This window comes from Oryx dammah, unplaced genomic scaffold (genome assembly GCF_014754425.2).
Source record: "Oryx dammah isolate SB20612 unplaced genomic scaffold, SCBI_Odam_1.1 HiC_scaffold_9, whole genome shotgun sequence".
NCBI lineage: Eukaryota > Metazoa > Chordata > Mammalia > Artiodactyla > Bovidae > Oryx > Oryx dammah.
The window spans coordinates 45,418,555-45,440,547 of NW_024070193.1; the positions used below are offsets into that span (position 1 = coordinate 45,418,555).

Sequence of the window (21,993 nt, forward strand, 5' to 3'; positions counted from 1 at the left end):
TATGTTAATGCTAATGGGTCTTTTCCTTAACTATTCTTATGCTTTATTCTAAAGCTTTCCAGGTTAAAAAACATGCTTATGCACCTAAGGCAGGCAGTTATCATACCAGTGTCTGCTAGCAGACTCTTGGGCTGGGAGGAGGAGAAGCTTAGTTGAGAACACAGGGGCAACACTAAATTCTATATATAGTTATGTTAATCACTCCATAACGTCAAAGGGGTAATAATTGGATGAAATAGTATATAACATATAATATCTTGGATTTGCTTTAAAATACTCTAGGGAAAAAAAAACGTTAATATGTAAATATATACCTAAATACATAAGTGTAGGCATGATCATCTAGTCCATTTCCCTGTGTTCAAGTTTTATTTTATGTACTTTTTTCTCCCTAAAACTCCACAGCTCTTAGCCACATTGATTACTTGACTAAGTTTTGAAATTCTAAGATACATAAACATATACGTTTGTGAACTAAGTCGCTTCAGTTGTGTCTGACTCTTTGCAACCCTATGGACCGTAGTTTGCCAGGTTCCTCTGTCCATGGGATTCTCCAGACGCAAATACTGGAACGGATTGACATGCCCTCTCCAGGGTATCTTCCTGTCCCAGGGATTGAACCCATGTCTCTTAGATCTCCTGCGTTGCAGTTTCTTTACCACTGGCACCATCTGGGAAGCCCAAATATACATGTTTAGATATGTAAATACCTTTACATAAATATCTCTAGAGATCACTGAAGCCCTGACGGCAATGGCATTCTTTCATATTCATAGAACTATGCAACATTTGAGGATCTTTAAAGTTAGATCCATTTGGATTTTGGGTATTTCGCATAGTTTTCTTCTGATTCAATGGCAGAACTTACAGATTCATGATGCTACATTCCCTTTGAATCAGAAAATGTCTCCTAACTGCTATTTTTAACAGTTTCTGTATTATGACACTAATAAATGGATTAATATCAACACGATTGAGTAGTAAACTCAAAGGTAATGTTCAACAGTGTTTCTACTTAAATTCTTGATTCTGTGATTGTACTTCCTTTACTTTTGTACTGAAAATGTTGATTCCTAAAATAATACACATAATCACTACTATGTTTACATATACAATGGCACCCCACTCCAGTACTCTTGCCTGGAAACTCCCATGGACGGAGGAGCCTGGTAGGCTGCAGTGCATGGGGTCGCTGAGAGTTGGACATGACTCAGTGACTTCACTTTCACTTTTCACTTTCATGCATTGGAGAAGGAAATGGCAACTCACTCCAGTGTTCTTGCCTGGAGAATCCCAGGGACGGGGGAGCCTGGTGGGCTGCCGTCTATGGGGTCGCACAGAGTCGGACACGACTGAAGCGACTTAGCAGCAGCAGCAGCAGCAGAAAAAGAAGAAAATGATTTAAAAATACACCATTAATATGATCAATAAAGCTACAGGACTAAGTCTAATATTTTTTATGCAGTTTCCTTTTTTTAAACTATCTCCCAAAGTGTCATTCCCATTAAGTATGTGTAGGCGAACCATGTTCCAGAGCTGCACTGTCCAATACAGAAGCCACTGGCCACATGTGGCTACTGAGCACTTGAATGTCCAAACTGAGAAGTGCTACATATATAAATCACACACCAGCTTTCAAAGACAATAAACGAATGTAAATATCTCAGTCTTAAATCTTAAGTAATTCTTAAATCAATAATTTAATACTGATAATATCCTGACAATATTTTCATTATTTGGGTCCTGGCAAGCAGGACTCCCCATGACTGGGACTCTAGTAGGCAGAAGATGAAGAAACCACTCGCTCATGCAGAAGAAATTTGTCCTCCAGCACCCTCTACTGACAAAGCTCAACAGTGAGCCTGCTGACAAGGAGGAAATGTGATATCACAAGCAAAGCAGTGAAGGGTGGATTGGAATAAGGAGATGTTAAGTGACAACTGGCTCACGTTCTCTAAGGAGGGCTTGCTCTTCTGGTTTCATGGGCTTTTTATAGGTACATAAAAGACAAAGAGTTTCACCAACAGCCTTAGTGAGATTTTGCAACCTCTGCTGGTGGCCATTTCCTTGTTTTCTCACAGATCTCTGATTCAGACTGGCGATAATGAGAGTTTATTTGCCTTAAACATTTTGCGAAATTATGGTCCCAGGATCAGGCTTGGAACTTCTGGGCCATCTCTGGTATCACCAATCCCAAATTATACAAAAGAGGGACTGAAATGTTTTACAATAATTTACTGAAAGGATGTTGGGAGTTCCCTTCCTGATCCAAACAGAAGCATCAATAGAACATTTATCTAACCTATGGGAAAAGAGTGTACATCTGATTTTGAGGGGTCTGAGAGGAGAGGGTTACAGCGGTGGTCAAACAGATAGACCAGCTGGTTTAACTTAACGATGCTTGCCAGAAGCAACAAAGCCTTTCTGAAATGTAAGCCAGCCAAGGACAGAACTTAAGTATAGCACTGCCAGGAGTAGAAGGCAAAGGAGGAGAAGATAAAAGTAAGGCATGAAGGGATCTCATGAGCTTTGCTGCTTCATCCTACATTACACCTTCTGCTCTTCTTCCATGTTGCTCCCTATCCTGTTGACGAGGCCAAACTATCAGGGGTGGCAGAGTCACAGACAAAATTTCAAGGTAAGATGTTTTCATTTGTAGGGACTACATTGCAGAAGAAAATATGGGAGAGAATGGGGTCATGGAAGATGGGCCTGTGGCCCGACTCCTCCTGCCTCTCCTCACGTTCCCTGGGGCACCTTATATTCGAGAGACCACCACTTCAAGTTTCTGCCATGTCCTGTCCTGTGTCCCTTTTGCCCCTTGGGTGGCACACAGGGAGGTGACTTAAAGAGGAAAGCCACACTGGGGGAGGACAGAGTGCAAGGGCTTGGTAGTCATGAGGCCTTTCTAGCCCCAACTCTGAAACTGACATGTCGTAGGAATAAGGCCCCTCTGGGCCGCAGGGTCTCTCTCTGTAAAGTTAGAGCTGTTCCAGCTCCAGGGCCCTATCAGAAAAGTCAAAGGATGAAAGAGGTGACAGAGCCAGGATTTGGGGAAAAGGTGAAGAGAATAAAAAGCAGACACAGAAGCCCTTGGTCTGATCTCCTGGTATTAGCACTGAGGAAGGTGACTCACTCTGGCCCACCCAGAACTGCCCATTATTCCTGGCCCACCACTCCCATTTTCTCCTCTGACCTCTTGGGAAGACAAATTCTGTCAAGTCATGGATATAAGACACAGCCTTAGTCATCAACTCAGTAAAAGCTACTAAGAGTCACATGGATGGCTTATTTGCACTTTGTGAGCTAATCTTGTTCCAAAGCTGCAAGAATTCTGCCACACCTATGTGGACACACAGAAGGTAATTTTCCTGTGCCTTGCCTCTACCAAAGCCCAGGTTTATAGCCTTCTAGGTACTTTGCATTGATCAAATGGCATGTCTTATACATTCAACCTCTGTAGCCCTCTCACCAACCCTCATCTCTTGTTCTCTCCATCCAAAGCCTGCCCATTCTTCCACCCTGCTCAAGTGTTATTCCAGACCTGCTCTGTTGCTAATTCCACACTATCAGATGGCTTGATGTCCCTGCCCTCAAGACTGTTCTACCCCACAGTGTTCTGACTGCCTGTCAATAAATGTGTCTGTGGAGACTGTAATAAAGATATTACTCATTTAGTCAGCTATTATATACAGTGATGGGCCAGCCCTTACATTATCTTCCTGTTTTATTTAGTGCACACCACCAAAACAATAAGTACTTCATAACATAATTTTATTTCAGGTGTATAGATTATTTTATGAGGAAGATTATAAACGGTGAATGGTAGCAAAAAAGCAATTCAGCTTCCCCTTACCACTCCAAATTAGCAAACAACCATCATAAGTCGTGACTGGGGAATGTTGGGCTTTCTCCCTGTGGGTGAAAGTATCCAAGTGGAGGCTGGGTGATCGGTGGCCAGAGGATTCCACATTGATTCACAGCTGGAAATCAGGAGTCCTGAGTGTTATTTCAACCTCACAACTCAATGAGTCTCTTTCCTATGCATAGAGAGAGAAAGAAAAAGTGGAGAAGTCCGACGCCTAGAGCCCTTGTCTTGGCACTTCATCAGATCGTGTATTAAAGGTTTCATGTATTAAAGTGTATTAAAGCAGATATACTGTCTTTTCAACTAAGTTATAGGTCCTCAGAGGCAGAGTGCACTGCCTTTCTTTTCCCATTCCACTCTTGACAGTACACAGCCTAGGGTTCACTGTTTAAAAGGTATTCAATGACCCCCAAATTCTCATCATCCTTTTAATGGCACGCTTTAAAGTTACTCCTGAATACTCCATATTCAGGGATATGGAGATACGGTGAAGACTTGGTCCCTGCACAAAAGAAACCCCATATCATCAGTGTGTAGAAAGACCGACTTGTAAGGAAGGCTATCTCACAGTTATGGGTATTGGCATATCCAGAAATCACAGTTATGGGAGACAGAAGTTCAAATGAGGAAACTGAACATTCTTGCTTGTGAGATGGATGAAGAAATATTTGACAGATGAAATCCTCTGGACCTGGGGATGAACTGGGACTCAAAGGATGAACAGTGTAAAAAGTGAAAACCTAAAAACTTGGATGCAACACCCCAGTCAGTGATAGCAGGATACACTTTCTTCTCAAGTGCACGTGGAACATTCTCCAGGGTAGACCACATGTTAGTCCATAAAACACATCTCAATAAATTTAGAAGAACTCAAATCATACAAAGTATGCTCTTTAGCCACAGTGGAATTAAATTAAATCAACAACATAAGGGAATTTAGGGAATTCACAATTATGCAGAAATTAAACAACACACTCCTAAGTAACCAATGAGTCAAAGAAGAAGTAACAAAGGAAACTATAAAATACTTTGAGATGAAAGACAGCTAAAACAAAACACACAAAATTTACAGGATATAGCGAAAGCAATGCTTAGAAGGAAAGGTATAGCTGTAAATTCCTACGTTAAAAAAGAAAAAAGAGGGACTTCACTGGCAGTCCAATAGTTAAGACTCTGTGATCCCACTGCAAGAGGCGTGGGTTCAACTCCTCATCAGGGAACTAAGACCCCACATGCCTCTCGTTATGGCCAAAAAAAAATAAAATAAAATATATTAAAGTTGAAAAGAAAAAAGAGGAGACTTCCCTGGTAATCCAGTGGCTAGGACTCCTCACTTCCAGGGCAGGGAGCCTGGGGTTCAATCCCTGGTTAGAGAACTAAGATCCCATATGTCTTGGGGCAACTTAAGCCCATGCGCTACAACTAGAGAATCCACTCATTGCAATCACTAAGACCACGTGCCACAGCTAAGACGCAATACAACCAAATAAATAAATTTTAAAAAGAAAAGACAAAGTACAACCTGGGTGGGAAGAGATGTCCTTCCCCAACTTCAACGAAGAACAGAGGCACAACCTGGACCATGCGGGGCCTGATGGAATAATGGTGCCTAGCTTACCACTCGGAGGAGGCAATGGCACCCCACTCCAGTACTCTTGCCCGGACAACCCCACGGGCAGAGGAGCCTGGTAGGCTGCAGTCCATGGGGTTGCTAAGAGTCGGACACGACTGAGTGCCTTCACTTTCACTTTCATGCACTGGAAAAGGAAATGGCAACTCACTCCAGTGTTCTTGCTTGGAGAATCCCAGGGATGGGGGAGCCTGGGGCCTGCCGTCTATGGGGTCGCACAGAGTCGGACACGACTGAAGCGACTTAGCAGCAGCAGCAGCAGCTTATCACTAATGATAGATGGGACAGAATCATGCATAAACACCAGAGTAAGCATGACAATTGACTCATGTCATGGGAACAGCAATGTAAAGGAGACACAACACAACTACAATCACAGGGATGAGAAGAGATTTAAGACTGGGATATGGTAGATGTATCAGGAAGATCCTAGCTTTCTTCACAGGGATAGATTGGAGCAAAACTCTTCTTTTACCTTTTTTATTATTATATGTACCTCCCTTACTTTTCCTCTCTGAGTGGGGGCCCAAGAAACTCAAGTTACACAGAATACAAAGCAAAATGTTAGAAATGACTCAAGAAAATACAAAGTGCTGGGGAAAGGCAGTGTGTTTCAGAAGAAAAAGAGTAGCATCAGGGAATTCCTGGGCAGTTCAATGCTTAGGACTCAGTGCTTTCACTGCCATGGCCTGGGATCAGTCCTTGGTTGGGGAACTAAGATCCTGCAAGCCACACAGTGTGATAAAAGAAAGAAAAACAAAACAGGGTAGCATCAGTTTAAAGATCAGGAAAGATTTTATTCACAAAAGTAGTGGCATATGAAGGTGAAAGGATATGAAAGACTTTAAAAATTGCTTTCTGATCACAGTAATAAAATAAATTTAGTTTGATAAATACAGAAAAACACAGAGAAAAAATGAAAATTGCAAATTATTATCCTACTACTCAGATAAAACCATCATTAATATTTGAGAGGTATAGTTTTCCTCATCTTATTTGTATCTGTGTCTATCTATAAATATTTATAGATACTATAAATATAAATACCTATAAATATGGATATACAGATATGAAAGTACATGTGTTTATGAATATATACATACATATAGAGACATAACTATACATACACATATATTTCAGATATATATGTAGATATATATCTAGATACAAAATATAACTACACATAGATATCACTACACATATATTTCAAAACAAAAGTTGTGACTGATAAGGATTCTAACAGTGGAAATGGAAGGTAATAAAGAGAGCAGGCACAAAAAGGAAAAGAAAGTACAGACAGGTGATGGAACCTTCCAGAAAGAGTATGACCTAAACAAGACTAGATTCAAATCCTGCCTCTGCTTCTATGGAAACATAAGCAACTTACTTATCCATGCTGAACCTCAGCTTTCTCATGTGTAAAATGAAGATAATATGTACTTGATCGAGCTGTTTTAGTGATCAGACACTTGAAAACATCAGAGTGAAGCATCCTGCCCAGAGAATGGGAGGTGCTGAGCATGTGCTGGTGTTGTACAGCAGGCTGTCTGGGTAGCTGCATGTGGTGCTGCTTGCTTCTTTTTTTTAATGTGGACCATTTTAAAAGTCTTTATTGAATTTGTCACAATATTGTGTCTGTTTTATGTTTTGGCTTTTTGGCCAAAAGGCACGAGGGATCCTAGCACCCCTGACCAGGGATCGAACCCACAGCCCCTGCACTGGAAGGCAAAGTCTTAACCACTGGACCACCAGGGAAGTCCCTGGGAGGCCAGGGACACTCTCTCTCATGTATGAGCCCTCAATTCATTAAGTCACCAAGACAAACAGATGGTGTGGTAAATTACATACCATAAAATTCTCCATTTTAAGGTGTACAATTCAGTGGTTCTTAATATATTCACAAAGTTGTATAATCATCATCTTTAATTCCAGATCAATTCCATTTTTATCATGCCCAATCTGGGTGATACCCATTAACTATCATTCCCTATTGCCCTTTGTCTCGCCAGCTCCCGCCTCGTCCCCTTACCAGCCCGAGGCAAGCAATAGCTCAGAGATCACAAGGATTCCAGATCCCAGCTATATGAAAGAGCAAATTAGCCAGAAGTGGTCATAAGTCTTTTAAAACTGTTGGTGAACTCCCCTTAAGCAAAAGCTTACCTAATTTCACAAGCAATCACAATCTGCACAGGACACAGTACTTAGCCATCTCGCAGCTTGCAATTTCCCTCTAATCAACCATACTATACTAGGCAACAGACCAAAGTTATAAGCTCATTTTATCTAGTTATTTTAATACTCATCACTCTCAGAAAACCCTTCTGACTCTCATAAAACAAAACAGCAGGAGGACTTTGACGGCTAGCACTTGTCTGCTGATTCATGAGTAAACTTGAGTCAGTTAGATAATTTTTCTTTTCTGGTTTTTCCTGAAACAGGGCAGGCATGTCCCTGTTCCTGAACAAAACCATCAGCATAGGGAGAGTAATGAGGGCTACCAATCTGGGTGAAGTGTCTATTGGCATAATCCATTTTTCTCTCAGAATTATAAAATAATTGTCCCTCATCTCTGGCAAAGGAAACCACTCTCCTGTCTGTATTGAGATACAGATTTAATTTAGCTGTCAGCTACATTCATGAGCCCTCAATTCATTAAGTCATCAAGGCAAACAGATGGTGCCTCACAATCAGTGTGATGGCAAAATGATTCGGAGAGTGGAGATCAGTCAATAAAGACCTATATGCAGTGCCACTGAGTGTGGCAGTGCGTTCCAGAAGAGGCACCTCATTCTCAGAGAAATATCAGACTTGTAAAATCAGCCCTAAGTCACCGTTGGGAGAGACAGAGTGAGGGAAGGCAGAGAGCCAATGGGTACCCAAGGCAGCTGGGGAGAGGAGAGGAGGGTTCTGAAAGGGAGACTGTCTATGGGGCGGTGATCAAGAGAATAAGAAGCCACAGGAGCCCACAGCCCCTGTCCAGCTACCGCAGTCCAGCAGCAAAAATGCAACCAGAGTTACTGAACTCTGGTACTCACCTCTGCAGAGAAATAGCCTTGAGTCATTCAACCAACATTGTCCATGTGCAGGGTACCACCAAGTGCTGTGGGTGGAAACATAATGGAGGTTCTGCTGCCAGGGTGCTTGCAACCCAACGTGCATGCCCAACCACAGGACTCTCCATCATACCAAGTACCAGGAGCCAGCTGGGGAGCCCGGGTAGAAAATCACATTTATCCTTTCTAGTGGAAAGAGCTGTTTACCTGTGGTAAACAGAAAGCTTTTTGCTTCCAGTGGTCAAGTCTTTCTTTGTGTAATCTAGTCAAATTACCTATATAAATACAGATAATAAAAATTAGTCAACCTTTTCACTTACATAGTTTATATAAGATTATAAATTTTCTAATTTTTAAAATCAAGATATAAACTACCTAAAACTGAATGCTAAAGACACCAAATTCTGTCTACTCACTCTCTACCGAAAGACATATTTAATAAATTATATGGGATATAAAGTTACATCAAATTTTAAGACAAAATGGTTCTGCTGCTAATTCCAAACCCAACCATTTCCAACACAAGGGAAAGAGGCAGGTGGCATTCAGCTCAGCTAGAGAAGTTACATACCCAGCACCCCACCTGCCCCTCTCCCTAGCCACCACGCACCCCAAACAACTAAATAGGAAGAACGAAAAGGAATTCTGAGGAGCTGCAGTGAATCCAAGATGCAATTTTTAGTGACAACCACACGGCTTTTTGTTAGAAAATATTGTCATTGAAATTCTTGCATCAAACCTAGAAGGATGCAAATGTATTTCCTTATTTGAGCTGTTTAAGCACTTTCCTGTGTAAATAATCTCGACATCACTGTATACAGAAATCGGGCAAATTTTAGCCAGGTTGGTCAGAGCACATAACTGAGAGTGAAGACACGTCTCATCTCTGCCACAGTTCTTTAGAGCGCTGGCCCCTTGTCATTCAGGTTTCTGTCCACATGTCACTGCATGTACACAAAAGCAGAAGTAGCATCAGAGATTTACCCAGGTTTCATGTTTGGTTAGTGGAGTGGGAAGCACGTTTTCCAATCAGGTCAGGGAATTTGAGAGAAAGTACAGGCATATGAGGAAGGAGTATCCAGAGCAATGGGGAGGACAGGAGAGAGAGAATTAAGTTCAGTTACAGCCATCTTACAGAGTCTGGAATTTTATGATGGCCTGGACCCTGGTCAATGTTCCCTGAGCACTGGTCTGTATGGACTATTACTGCTTTAAAGCAGCAGGCCTTGTCAAGGTAGTAGAGGAATGACGCTACTGCATGCAGCTGCCTTCTATATCCTTAAGACCTAGAATATGGCCTCAATACAAAGAATATTACAAGCCACAAACTGAACAGCCTCTAGCTTTCTGGCAGAGAAATGCTGATAGGACCTTTCTAATGCATTCAATTTTCAATACCTCAAACACACTCAGCTTTTGTAAATATCCAGCTCTAAAACTTTCAAGGGCCAACAAATACAATACTGTCTAAGTTCTTTTCCTAGCATTAAAGGTCCTCCCCACTGAGCTTCCCGGAGAAGGCGATGGCACCCCACTTCAGTACTCTTGCCTGGAAACTCCCATGGGTGGAGGAGCCTGGAAGGCTGCAGTCCATGAGGTCGCTAAGAGTCAGACATGACTGAGCGACTTTACTTTCACTTTTCACTTTCATGCATTGGAAAAGGAAATGGTTTGCAACCCACTCCAGTGTTCTTGCCTGGAGAATCCCAGGGATGGCGGAGCCCGATGGGCTACCGTCTGTGGGGTCGCATAGAGTCGGACACGACTGAAGCGACTTAGCAGCAGCAGCAGCAGCCACTGAGCTTCCTTTCCATTACTCTCTGACGGTGCTTTAGTCACAAGTGTTTGCCTTTTCCCCACTCATTGTCCTTCATACCACAGCTACAATTCCAGCCTACTTCTATTCCTCCGCCCACTGTTTCCTTTTCTGGAATATTCTTCCAATTTATTTACATGCTAGTCATCCTTCAAAGTTCACACATTCAAGCCCCAGTTCCAAGAAGCCTACTTTGAAATAGCTCACTCACTATGTTATCTACCTGGATTTCCACTCAAAGCACTTCTCACAGACTGCTTTCTACACCTATTCCTTTGACCTAATCAGATTATAAATTACTTCAGGGAAGGAACTGAGTCTAATTTCTGAGTCCAGCACAACACCAGGCACAATATACATGTCCAGTATTTGGTGACCCTGACTCTCATTACTATTTTAAAATACTCATACTCAATTTTTCTCAAAAGTCTTAAGATTTTAGACAAAATGCCACAAAGATCACACAATATTTTTTAAGGATGTCTAAAACTGGATTATGTAGCTTTAAGCTGAGACGTAACCTAAACAGACGTCTGAGTTTAGAAGCGCATTTCTTTTATAGCGGATATGATCATATGTGGACAGCTCCTTGGAGCATGAAAAGTTAGAGAGAGACTCTCTAAAGAGGGGAAATTAGCCCAAACTGGCAGACACTTCTGTGCTGCCTTTCTATAAACTACATGTAGATTAATTTAATACATGAGAACCTGAATTTTTTTAGTCTTCTGTATTAATTATTCTTTGAAATGACACAGAGTAAGAATGAAATAATACATGTTGTATGTTAAAAATAATAACGTCTGTATTATGAAAATTTTAAGTTAAATCAGTTGTCACTATTGTTTTCTTATGGTACTGAATAAAGAATAGCAGAATGATCTTTTTTTATCATTACCATTTACCAAGATTCTGGTTTCTACATACTAATCAGAAAGAGATCATTTCTTACACAAATAGGGCAGAGTCTGCCTCTTTCCGCACAATGCATATCATAGGAATTTTTAAAGTAATAACTTACACTTTATATGTTTCCTCATTAATCACTACTATTGTTATCCTCTTTTTACAAAGGAAGAAAGTGAAGCTCAAAGTCATGGTTAGTATATGGCCAAGCTGGGACTAGCACTAGTCTGCCCGACTCCAAATCCCATTCTCTAGAAGTTAGTAAACAAACTTAACACTATTTTGATTCAAAGAATAGGCCATGGTCATTGTTGCAGTTAGCCTTTGTATTTCCAGAATCAAGGGACTTGATGACTTCTGCATTACCTATGAATATGGCTTTCATATTCAAATCTCACGTTCTCTTATTTTCTTAAATATTTATTTGGCTGCACTGGGCCTTAGATGCTGCGTATGGGATTTAGTTCCCTGACCAGGTATTGAACCCAGGTCCCCTGCTTTGGGAGCACAGACTCTAAGCCACTGGACCACGACAGAAGTCCCTCTTTTACTGTTTTAATTACCCTAAATCAACTTCTGATCTTCAGACTTAACTTTCAAGACCTTTGTATCCACTGTCGCTTCTTTTAACATTACTAAGGCCCTCCAGAGCTCAAAGACAGTCTGTATTATGAAAATTCAGGGAGATATCGCCACAAATCTGACACAACACGTGTCAGCAAGGAGCTGAAAGCACTCCACACGACCAAGGTAAGGAGTTTTTATCCCACTCAGAATGAATGTTTCCTGAAGTGAACGTGAAAGCCGCTCAGTTGACTCTTGGCGACCCCATGGACTATACAATCCATGAAATTCTCCAGGCCAGAATACTGGAGTGGGTAGCCTTTCCCTTCTCCAGAGGATCTTCCCAACTCAAGGATAGAACCCAGGTCTCCCGCGTTGTGGGCAGATTCTTTACCAGCTGAGCCACAAGGGAATGTTTCCTACTTGTGTCTGAATTATGAAACAAAAGATTTTCAAGATCCTGAGCCTATGACACTGAGCTTCTCCCTGGGGGGTAGAGCCCTTGGCAGTCTGCCTCGTTTCACGGTTATAGCCAGAGATTCTAGTTTAGTTAGAAAACAGTCCTCATGCCAGTGCTTGATGCTTTGCGACAATTCGCCAGGTAGTTACCGAGTGATCTACTAACAGATTAGGGGTTCTGTCCCAGGAAGTTCACCGTTATAAGGTGCCTGTGACTTCTTTCCTCAGGCAAACCACGCCGGTCAGTATGGAGTCACCCGTGCTTGTAATGAATGGCTGCCTCCGACTACAGTGTAAGCGTCAAGCTCAGAGGCCCATAGCGCCTGTTCGCGGCCGATAACTGCCAGGGCATGAGAGTGGATCCAGCGCCCTAAAGCCGTCGGCGGCCACTCCTCACCCGCAGCCGAGTCTCAAGGACCGGCCGCGGTTTAACCCTCTCAGCCTCAGCCCCGCCCCGCTGCGTTCGCTGATGCTAGCTGCCGCCACCTCCCAACAGGAAAACAGCGAAGCTAATGTCAAGTTCCGCCCGGCCAGGGGCCGAGAAGAACCCTCGAACGTCCTCCGCCGTACCTAAGAGGCCGACTTCTCACCTCTGATGCAATCCGTACGTAAGAGCCAGGGACAAGAAGTCACCGCCCGCGCACGTCGCCCCAGCCAATCCAGGGCTCTCTCTGGGCCGCCCCACCCATCGCGTACACGCACGCACGCACCCATCCACCCGCCCCGACCCACGCGTGCCCGTTGCTGGCTTCTGATTGGCTGAGGCTGGACGTAGGCGGGACCGGGAGAAGCCGGCTGGACAGCGGGTGCTGGACTGGGGTCAGAGGCCGGTAGGAACCTGAAACGTCTTCAAGTTGTAAGTGATGCAGGCGGACTTTGGGTGTCGAGTGACTCCGGGCGGTGGGGTGGGGAGAAGTGAGGCCGCGTCGAGAGCACCTTGGGAGGGTTGGCGGCCGCGGGACTGGGAGAGGGGATTGATGCCTGGGCTGAAAGGGGCGAAGTCTGGTTGGCGGGGCTCAGGCCTCATTTCGTGGTGCCAGGGAGGGCTGGTGAGAGCGTACGGAACCTATGAGGGGATGCAGAAAAGGCTTGTAGAGCGAATCGCGGCTGAGCTGGAAGGCTCGGGGATGCATCTGGGGAGGCACCGGGCTGGGGCCGACTTCGCGGAGCCCGTTGGCCCGAGCGTGTCCGGGACTTCTTTGAGAGTGGGTAGGTGAGGAGGGGTTGGGAGGGCGTGCGGTCCGGCCATTGAGTCCTGACAAGGTCACAGGAAGGGAAAGGGGAGGAAGGTTGAAGGGTTGAGGGGAGGGCGTAAAACTACACGACCTTCCCGCCATCGGCTTCCTGTTCTCCCCGGGCCGGTATTCTCTTCCACCTTTGGCGACTCTCTTCCGCCTCAGGAAGGTAAGAAGGACCAGGGCCGGTATCAAGCGCCTCTGACAGAATTTACATTTCTCCCTCAAAAGTAAACCTGCCAAGTTAGAGATTACAAAACATAGCACAGGATTAGAATTGGGAGCAGTCGAAATGATTCGGCAGGTTTATTTGCCTGTTTTACCGGGGCGGGAATCAATTATTCTCCTCTTCTGGGTAATCCCTATGGATGGAATCTATGCTTCCAGAAGTGCCTGGGATGAAAAGTTGTGATGTATAAGTGGTACCAGGCCCCAGCATGACAAACGTATTTGAGTTTTGTACACCAGTGGTTCTCTTGATTCCCTGTGCACCAGAATCTCTTGAACGGGTCTTCTTAAAATATAGATTCCTTGGGACCTGCCCCAGACCATCTGAATCAGAATCTCCTGGGGAGGGGACTTGGCAGCCGTTTAAAACGGGCTGACAGTTCACGGGTTCAAAATGAAAATTGGAATCCATTGTTAGAAGCTCCTGTGACAAAAACGACGAGCTGTGAAGATCCTTAAATCTTTGTACATCACGTGATGCGGGGCGGCTCCTGTTCCCTTACGCCTCTGCTAGGTGCCCATGCACTTGGAAAGGTCTTCAGTAGTATCTTAGTTTACAGAATAATTCGTGTTTTCCAAATTGGCGTTGAGTGTGTGGTTTTAGGTGCCTCCTTTTGTACATGTTCAACTTTCTGGCAGATCTGGGTCAGTTGCTGTGGGTGGATAAGAAAATGTTAAAGGAAATCCAGAAGTGATGCTAGGGGAAAAAATATTCAAATCACAGCTGAAATTGTTAGATGAATTAAGTCACTGGGGAAGAAGATTCCATTTAACTTTAGGCATGACAGACATTTTTCACAATTCAAAGGAGGAGATGCAGGCATCTGTTAAGTGGATTTTCTATTTTTTCAGATTAAGTGTACACCGGCATAATAAGACAAATGATCTGGCAATATATTGTCAATCAAAAGAACCCACAACTGTTTATTAGGAGAGCTGGGTTCTAATCCTGACCTGCCAGAGATTCCTGTTGTTGAGCAGTTTATTTCACCCTTCATAAGCTTTCTTTTTCCATCTGTAAAATAAGGCTACTGGCATGGATTGATACTTGGGTTTTTATTCTCAAGTGACTTATACTTACTGACCCTGATACTTTAAAAGTTAACCATTTTTTATTTAGGTGGCTGTAAATCATGAATACTTGGGGAAACTTCTAGGTGATTAGGAAGAAAATTATTAAAATCTTATACTCAGGGAGTTTTATAGATATATGTCATGTTAGAAATAGAATTTGAACCATAGAATAGCAAATTAACTTTGTGATGTGTTGGACTTTTAATATTCCCCATTCTTTTATGCTGCACACAAGGTGTTCTGTATCAGAGGCAAATTATCCTTAGTCACTTCAGACAAATGACTACATGGTTCCTTCATACCTTGATTCTTACCCCAGGGACTATTTTCTGAAAGCCAGATCAAATGGCCTATCCATACAAACTGCTGCAAGGAAGGAGAAGCGAACTTTCGCTACATTGATCTGTTGGACAATTAGTTATCTAGAAATTAGGACAAAGGAAGAAAACATGCTTTTATATCTGCAAAAGGAGGTGCTAGTTTTTAAAAGTGGATTGTCGTATATAGTGGATTTTTTTCATGTGGTCGCAAGGATCCAAAACCTACTCAGGTTATGTGTTCTTTCATTGAGCAATGTAAGAATTAAAAGAGAAATTAGCACTTATGTAGATACAGCTTGATACTTTTCTTACTGATGAAACTCTACAAATGTGTGTAATTGTTATTTTTCACTAAATTTTCCTACTTGCCTGAGAATAATTTTAATAGTTGAATAAATTTTGAAGTAATATTTTTCAACAAACAATAAGTTTAATTAGAATGTGGGATTGGTGAGGAAGGTAGAAGGAGGAATTGTGATAAAATAGGAAAGATTTTGAAATGTTTGCCTTTGGGAAGTTTAGATTGGTTATGAAGGGAACTAATAAACATACTGGCCTAAAATAGTTTAATCTTCCCATCTAGTCGATTTATGTAGTATCTTGGGGTTTCTTTGTTTGGGTTTTTTTGGCTGCACCATGCAGCATGTGGGATCTTAGTTCCCAGACCAGGGTCCAGGCCCCCTGCAGTGGAAGCGAGGAGTCTTAACTGCTGGACCACCAGGGAAGTCCTCATTTATGTGGTATGTTGAAAGCCAACCTCAAATATTTCTCTGAAACTTCCCAAACTTTATCTAAAAGATATCACACTCTAAATTCTGTCTCTGTTATGCTCTTGGCAAAGTGTACACACTCTGGCATGTTTTTAAAAGAATCTAATTTATGAAACATTATTTCAGTGTTTGCATTTTAATCTCTTCAAATATATAATGAGCATCCTGAACCTTGAGCTTGTTGAACCTTGTGTATAATAAAAGCTCAGACAAAGTAGGGGTTCATTAAGTTAGGTAATGGAGCATAAGAAAGAAGAGAAAGTCAAAGTGAGAGTCGCTCAGTCGTGTCCAGCTCTTTACAACCCTATGGACTATACAGTCCATGGACTTCTCCAGGCTAGAATACTGGAGCGGGTAGCCTTTCCCTTCTCCAGGAGATCTTCCCAAGCCAGGGATCGAACCCAGGTCTCCCGCATTGCAGGCAGATTCTTTACCAGCTGAGCCGCCAGGGAAGCCCTAGTTCTAATTGAGTCTATCTGTGTGATACTATAGCTCATCTGCATTAAGGTCTTCTCTGTCAGATGACAGAACTGTACTCTTCCCAGTGAGGATGGAGGCTTGGAGGGACAATTTCACTTTTCAAACTAAACACTACTCCTCACGTCTAGAGTTGGATTTTCTTTGAGAACCTTGATTACTATTAAACCCCTTGAATAGCAAAAGTGTTGAATGAGAGCCATTTATTACTGGAGGGAGTGTGATGCACATGAAAAATTCATAAGCTAAGACTATACAGATAATGGGATGGGCCGTTAACTTTTTGATGTCATCTGTAAATGACATCTGACTGATGTCAATTACAACAGTTTATTGTAATTAACATCAGTCAGAGATACTTGTGCACTTATATACTATGTCTGACTCCCTTTTTTAAATCTGTGGGTGAAGTTTATCATCTGTTCAGATCAGTCAGAGGAAGTATGTACAGTGACTGTGACTAAGGTGAAATTGAATTATTACTTTACTGTGATGAAATGCCTATTAGCTTCCTGTGTTTAAAAAAAAAAAAAAAAAAAGACCAAAAAGGGAGAATGGAGCCTTGGTCCCTTTGTTATGGAAATTAATCTTTTTTTCACCCTGTTATTCATATAATCAGGCTAGTATCTTGCCCTTTTCTTGTATTACTTAAAGGAATAATCTTATAAAAAACTATGCTTTTAACTGCAGAACCTCATGGAAATTCTGTTTCAGAAAGATTCTTCAGTCACTATGTCAAGCGACACAGATATTTCTCTTTCTTCATATGATGAAGATCAGGGATCTAAACTTATCCGAAAAGCTAGAGAGGCACCATTTGTCCCCATTGGTAAGTTTGACTTTGATGGTCTAATAAGTTTTAACACAGTAGAAGTGTGGGCAACTTGTTTCATTCATCAAGCATTTCCTGATGAAGCATTTATTTTTTAACATTTTTTCATATGTTGAAATGTGCTTAGATTGGTATAACTCTCGAAAAAATTCTTCTCCGAATTCAGACATCTTGTTTTATTGGCTTATTTCAGTGAATGTGTTGCGACCCCAAGACGACCATCAGTTTCAGTGATTTGCTGCAAGGACTCACAAGAGTCAAGAGTTGTTATAAACTCACAGTTGTGGTTTATTATAGTCTCTACTGCATTCCCTTAACTGATTTCCTTCAGGGATAGAAGTAGGACAGAGAAGAGGTCCCCAGCACTCTTAAAGGAATTTATTTACTGGCTTCACAAGCCCATACTTTAAAGATGATCTTGATTTTCTAGATCTGCTGCTGTTTGCTACCAATTTTGAATTTTTAATTCTGAATGCGGGTGGGGGTGGGGATTAAAACCTCAGTTTGTATGCTAGCTGGGTAATGGTCTCCTAAAGCATCGTTATAAAAAATAGAACATCAACTGATAATAACTCATCTTGATTCCCTGCCCCAATGTATCTGACATAACTTGTGACTATTTCTTTTACAGGAATGGCAGGTTTTGCCGCGATTGTTGCATATGGATTATATAGATTGAAGAGCAGGGGAAATACTAAAATGTCTGTTCACCTGATCCACATGCGTGTGGCAGCCCAAGGCTTTGTTGTGGGAGCCATGACCCTTGGTAGGTTCCTACAGGACATTTTCAAATTTTTGGTTCCCCATGAATGGATTTCTTTGTAAATAAAACAAGGTAGATACTTTTAACTGACTTTGAAGCAGTTTGCAAATATAACTTAACTCATTTTCACCTAAAAACTGAATGAATAAAAATAGTTCAAATAGTGGTATAGTTTTACTATCTATGATGAATAATCTTACTAAGGTTTTAAAGAGAGAAAAGATAGTAGTGCCCATTATAATGTCATTGAAGAGTCTATATATGCGAATAGGGTTTGTAGTAAGATCCATCATCTGGAAGAGACATGATGGCTGTTTTATTGAGTTTTTGAAGGTGGAAAAGATACTACATGCTTTTGTAGGCTTTATAATTCATTGACTTTATCTGCTTTATACAGCAAGATTGAGTCCTATTAAAGTTGCCAGATAAATATTGATATTTTAGCCATCTGAGCTAATCATACTAGTCTTGAAAATACTTCGGAAACTGTATAAAAAGAATTTTAGAAATTTGAATTGTTTAAGAAAGCAAGAATGTAAGCAGCCTAGGGTCTTGTTCTCCTTTTAAGTATTATATGCTAGTAAGAGTGCTACTTTTAGCTGTTTTATGAACAGTTTTTAATTTTCTAATACTGAATAAGATTTTTAAATGCTTAACTAGCATTCTTTTTCTTTAGGTATGGGCTATTCCCTGTATCAAGAATTCTGGGGAAAACCTAAACCTTAGAAGAGGAGATGCTGTCTTGGTCTTGTTGGTGGTGCTTGCTTTAGTTAGACATCTCATATTGAGGTTATATGTTTATGCTGAAAATAAATCGTTTGGGTCAGACAAGAACATGGTAATTTGAATACTGGCTTCCTTTCTTGTAGGCTTGATTTGCCTGGTGACCAAGTTACTGGTGACTAGTTCACTAGCTAGGTCACTCAGGGAAGTCAGAGCAGCACAAAAGAAACATGTCATTTTTAAATACACTTGATAGTGGTACCTGTCCACCTTCTTAACCTCTTCTGTTGAAATTAGTTCTAAAGAAGACAACATGCCAATCCTGAAAATGCTCCCATTTGCTGCAGAATATCATATGCTTTTGATGTAATGTAGGAATCTATTTACCCCATTAATTTAACTTTCTGATGGCCTTGTGGACTGAGTACTGTGTCAAGGGCTGGTTGGCTCTTGAGGCACCCTTTCAGAACAGTGCATGGAATACAACATTATAAACCTCCCTGCAAGTCTGTGTGTGTTTTTAAACCAAACCCAAAAAGCTGGTAACAGAGCCACTTTGAAGTAGTATTTATTTTAGAATCATAGTTATAAACATGAGAGTAACTTAACTTGTAGATCCCTTTTAGCTCTTTTGTAATTGCAGAATTATATTTTGCTGCTGTTATATTAGAATAATTTTAAATTATTTTGAAACATGTATTTTAAGTGCTAATGCAAAGGTAAATGAAGAACACTTTAAATGTGGGCAGTATGTTTATTTTCTCCAAAAGAATCATCAACTAAATGAAATGTCTATAATGGAAGTCATTGATGAGCAGCTGGTTTGGTCAGACATTATACAAACTTTGGTATAGCACAGAATGCTTTGTTGTACTTGTGAAATTCTCGTCTAACCTGAATTTACATTCCATGGTGATAACATGGTAAATGTAGTGTTATTAAAGTAAATGAACACATCAAATGTCTTGTATTTATTTCAATTTGGGAAAAACCATCATTCTTTGAAATAGCACAGGTAGTTCCAAGAAAAGAGGGAATAACAGCTAAAAATGTATTGAGTATGTACTGTGTGCCACATACTTTTCATGTATAAAGTCATTTAAGTTTCCTAACAACCCTAAGAACTGTGATCCTTGTTTTGTGGGGAAAGACACTGAGATACAAACAGTTTTAAGTAATTAAACCAAGGTCACATGGGTAGAGAAAGCTGTAGGTTTGGGACTGAAACCTGGGCAGTCATGCGGTAGAAGCCAACAGATGTTAGAGACTTGAAATGTTGGTCTTTGTGAAATTAATGCTGGAGAGGCAGCGATTATCATAAATTAGTACTATTGGACAATAGGGTACAACATGGTCTTGACTTCCCACTCCACACTGACTATATAACCTGGCCCAAATCACGATTTGCTCAATTTTCTCCTAGTTAGAAACAAGAGATTGGACTAGGTAATTACTACAGTCCTATCTAGCTTATAGATCATGATATGGGTCTATGGGAAATGTGCTTTAAAAATAAAAGCTATGGAGAAGGAAATGGCAACCCATTCCAGTATTCTTGCCTGGGAAATCCCAGGGACAGAGGAGCCTGGCATGCTACAGTCCATGGGAGGTGGGAGGTGTCAGAAAGAGTCAGACACGACTCAGCAACTAAACAATAACAACAAAATTGAGAGAACTGAGATGTGGAGAATTTGTCACTTTCATATAGTTTATGGGCTTTATTTTTTGGTTTGGGGGAATATTTGATTTCACTATATAGAACCATTCTTTTTTGTTGGGAGTATTTAATATTTATAGACCATTGCAAATAGCAAAGATCACTTAAAAGCTGTTTACTGTGTGCTTGTTTTGTACACAGATTTGAAAATTAAGGAAAAAAATAAATGCTATTACTAGGAACTCCTCTCAGCCTCCAGTAGACACAAGAGTTGCTTGTAGGCAGTCCTAACAATAATTTCATTAAGGATAAGCCTTCTACAGAAAAAGAAATTTGAAAACAAGTTTCAGAAACTTTCTAATGGATGAACACATTATTGATTTTGTTAAATGAATACTAATTTGAGAGAAATTGATCTAGACAAATGCCGGAGCAAAATGTTGAGACTAGCGAGTATTTAGTAATGAGGAGAAAATGAGTAAAGAAACAGAGTGATAAATTAGGACAGATGAACCTTCCCTGAAGAAGAGAATGATAAATTAGGGTGGATGAAAAGGCTGATATTCAGATTATGAAAGTTATTAAAAGTGGCTCAAGGGGATGCGATACTACTGTCTATTGAGCCAGACCTGGGTTCATGGTTCTGCCACTGTGGTTTCCTCATCTGTAAAGTGGGGACAATGTCAGTGGCCTAGGTTGCTGGGAAGATTAAATGCAGTAGTGAATGTGGCAGGGCTTAGCATAGCACCTGATACACTGGTAATCTCTGGATGGTTGCTGTTACCATTGTTGAATGGTAAGCTTGGGAATGTGGCAGCACAGGAGGTACACGGGCCCTCCTCTCACAACTCAGTCTAGCAGCAAAGGCTGACTTTAGATCACTGACTTCAGAAAGCATGATGACTGCTAGGTATAGGATGCAGAAGACTGGGGGACCTAACCTCGGGCTGGAGTCAGAGAAGTTACCCCAAGGAAGCCATGCTCTAACCTAAGATGATTTTTCTCTGGGAGATTCCTTGGCTTACTGTTGAATGTTTTGGAGCACTGCTATATGACTGCTTCCATGCCTTTCTCTTCTACTACTATGAAGGCGTGATGATCTTTTTTTCATCCAAAGCAGCTGGCATTAGTGCCTGGCTCATACAGATGTTCAATAAATGTTTGTTGAATTACTGGAATAAATAGGTCATATTTTGACGTTCAGGATTGTTTCCAGAAAGTCACCAACCTATTTCTAGTTAACAGGCAACAGCGCCATCTGGTGGTGAGAGTTGGAATTTGCACACATAAATCCCCAAAGTACACTCTGCTTCTGTATCCTGGAGTCGCAACTCTGGAGCAGAGGACAGGTCATTGAGACCATTTCTTTTGCCTCACAGATGAGGAAACACTGCTCAAAGTTTTAAGAACTTGACATTTAGGTTGTATCCCCAGGTAAATCTACACCCCATGGAAACAGGCCGGAACAGAGCTGAAGGAACATAAGGTATTTTAAAGTTATCGTGTGAAACAGTGGAACTGCCAACTATTATTTACATACTTAATCCTGTTTGAAAGCTCTTCAATTCAAACGGAAAACTGGAAGGAGACCAAACATGCACCAGCCATGTCTGGATTGCCA

General features: G+C 41.4%; 1 protein-coding gene across 2 annotated transcripts; it reads left to right on the top strand.

Annotated features, from left to right (window-relative positions):
* Positions 1–13,047: 13,047 nt before the first annotated feature.
* Positions 13,048–19,676, top strand: HIGD1A (HIG1 hypoxia inducible domain family member 1A). Of its 2 annotated transcripts, none has more exons than XM_040246171.1 (4): positions 13,048–13,149; positions 17,112–17,226; positions 17,861–17,995; positions 18,669–19,676. In XM_040246171.1, the coding sequence occupies exons 2-4, from the start codon at positions 17,130–17,132 to the stop codon at positions 18,716–18,718; spliced, it is 282 nt and encodes a 93-aa protein (XP_040102105.1). In that variant the 5' UTR covers positions 13,048–13,149; positions 17,112–17,129; the 3' UTR covers positions 18,719–19,676. The 2 variants fall into 2 exon arrangements, with proteins under 2 accessions (XP_040102105.1, XP_040102106.1); XM_040246172.1 differs by lacking the exon at positions 13,048–13,149 and adding an exon at positions 13,547–13,697.
* Positions 19,677–21,993: the final 2,317 nt, after the last annotated feature.

Bases quoted from the DNA above. Each gene is read 5' to 3' on its own strand.
- HIGD1A (XM_040246171.1), top strand. From the start codon at position 17,130: ATGTCAAGCGACACAGATATTTCTCTTTCTTCATATGATGAAGATCAG. The intron at 17,227-17,860 runs GTAAGTTTGACT...TTTCTTTTACAG, and splicing joins GGCACCATTTGTCCCCATTG to GAATGGCAGGTTTTGCCGCG. The intron at 17,996-18,668 runs GTAGGTTCCTAC...CTTTTTCTTTAG, and splicing joins TGTGGGAGCCATGACCCTTG to GTATGGGCTATTCCCTGTAT.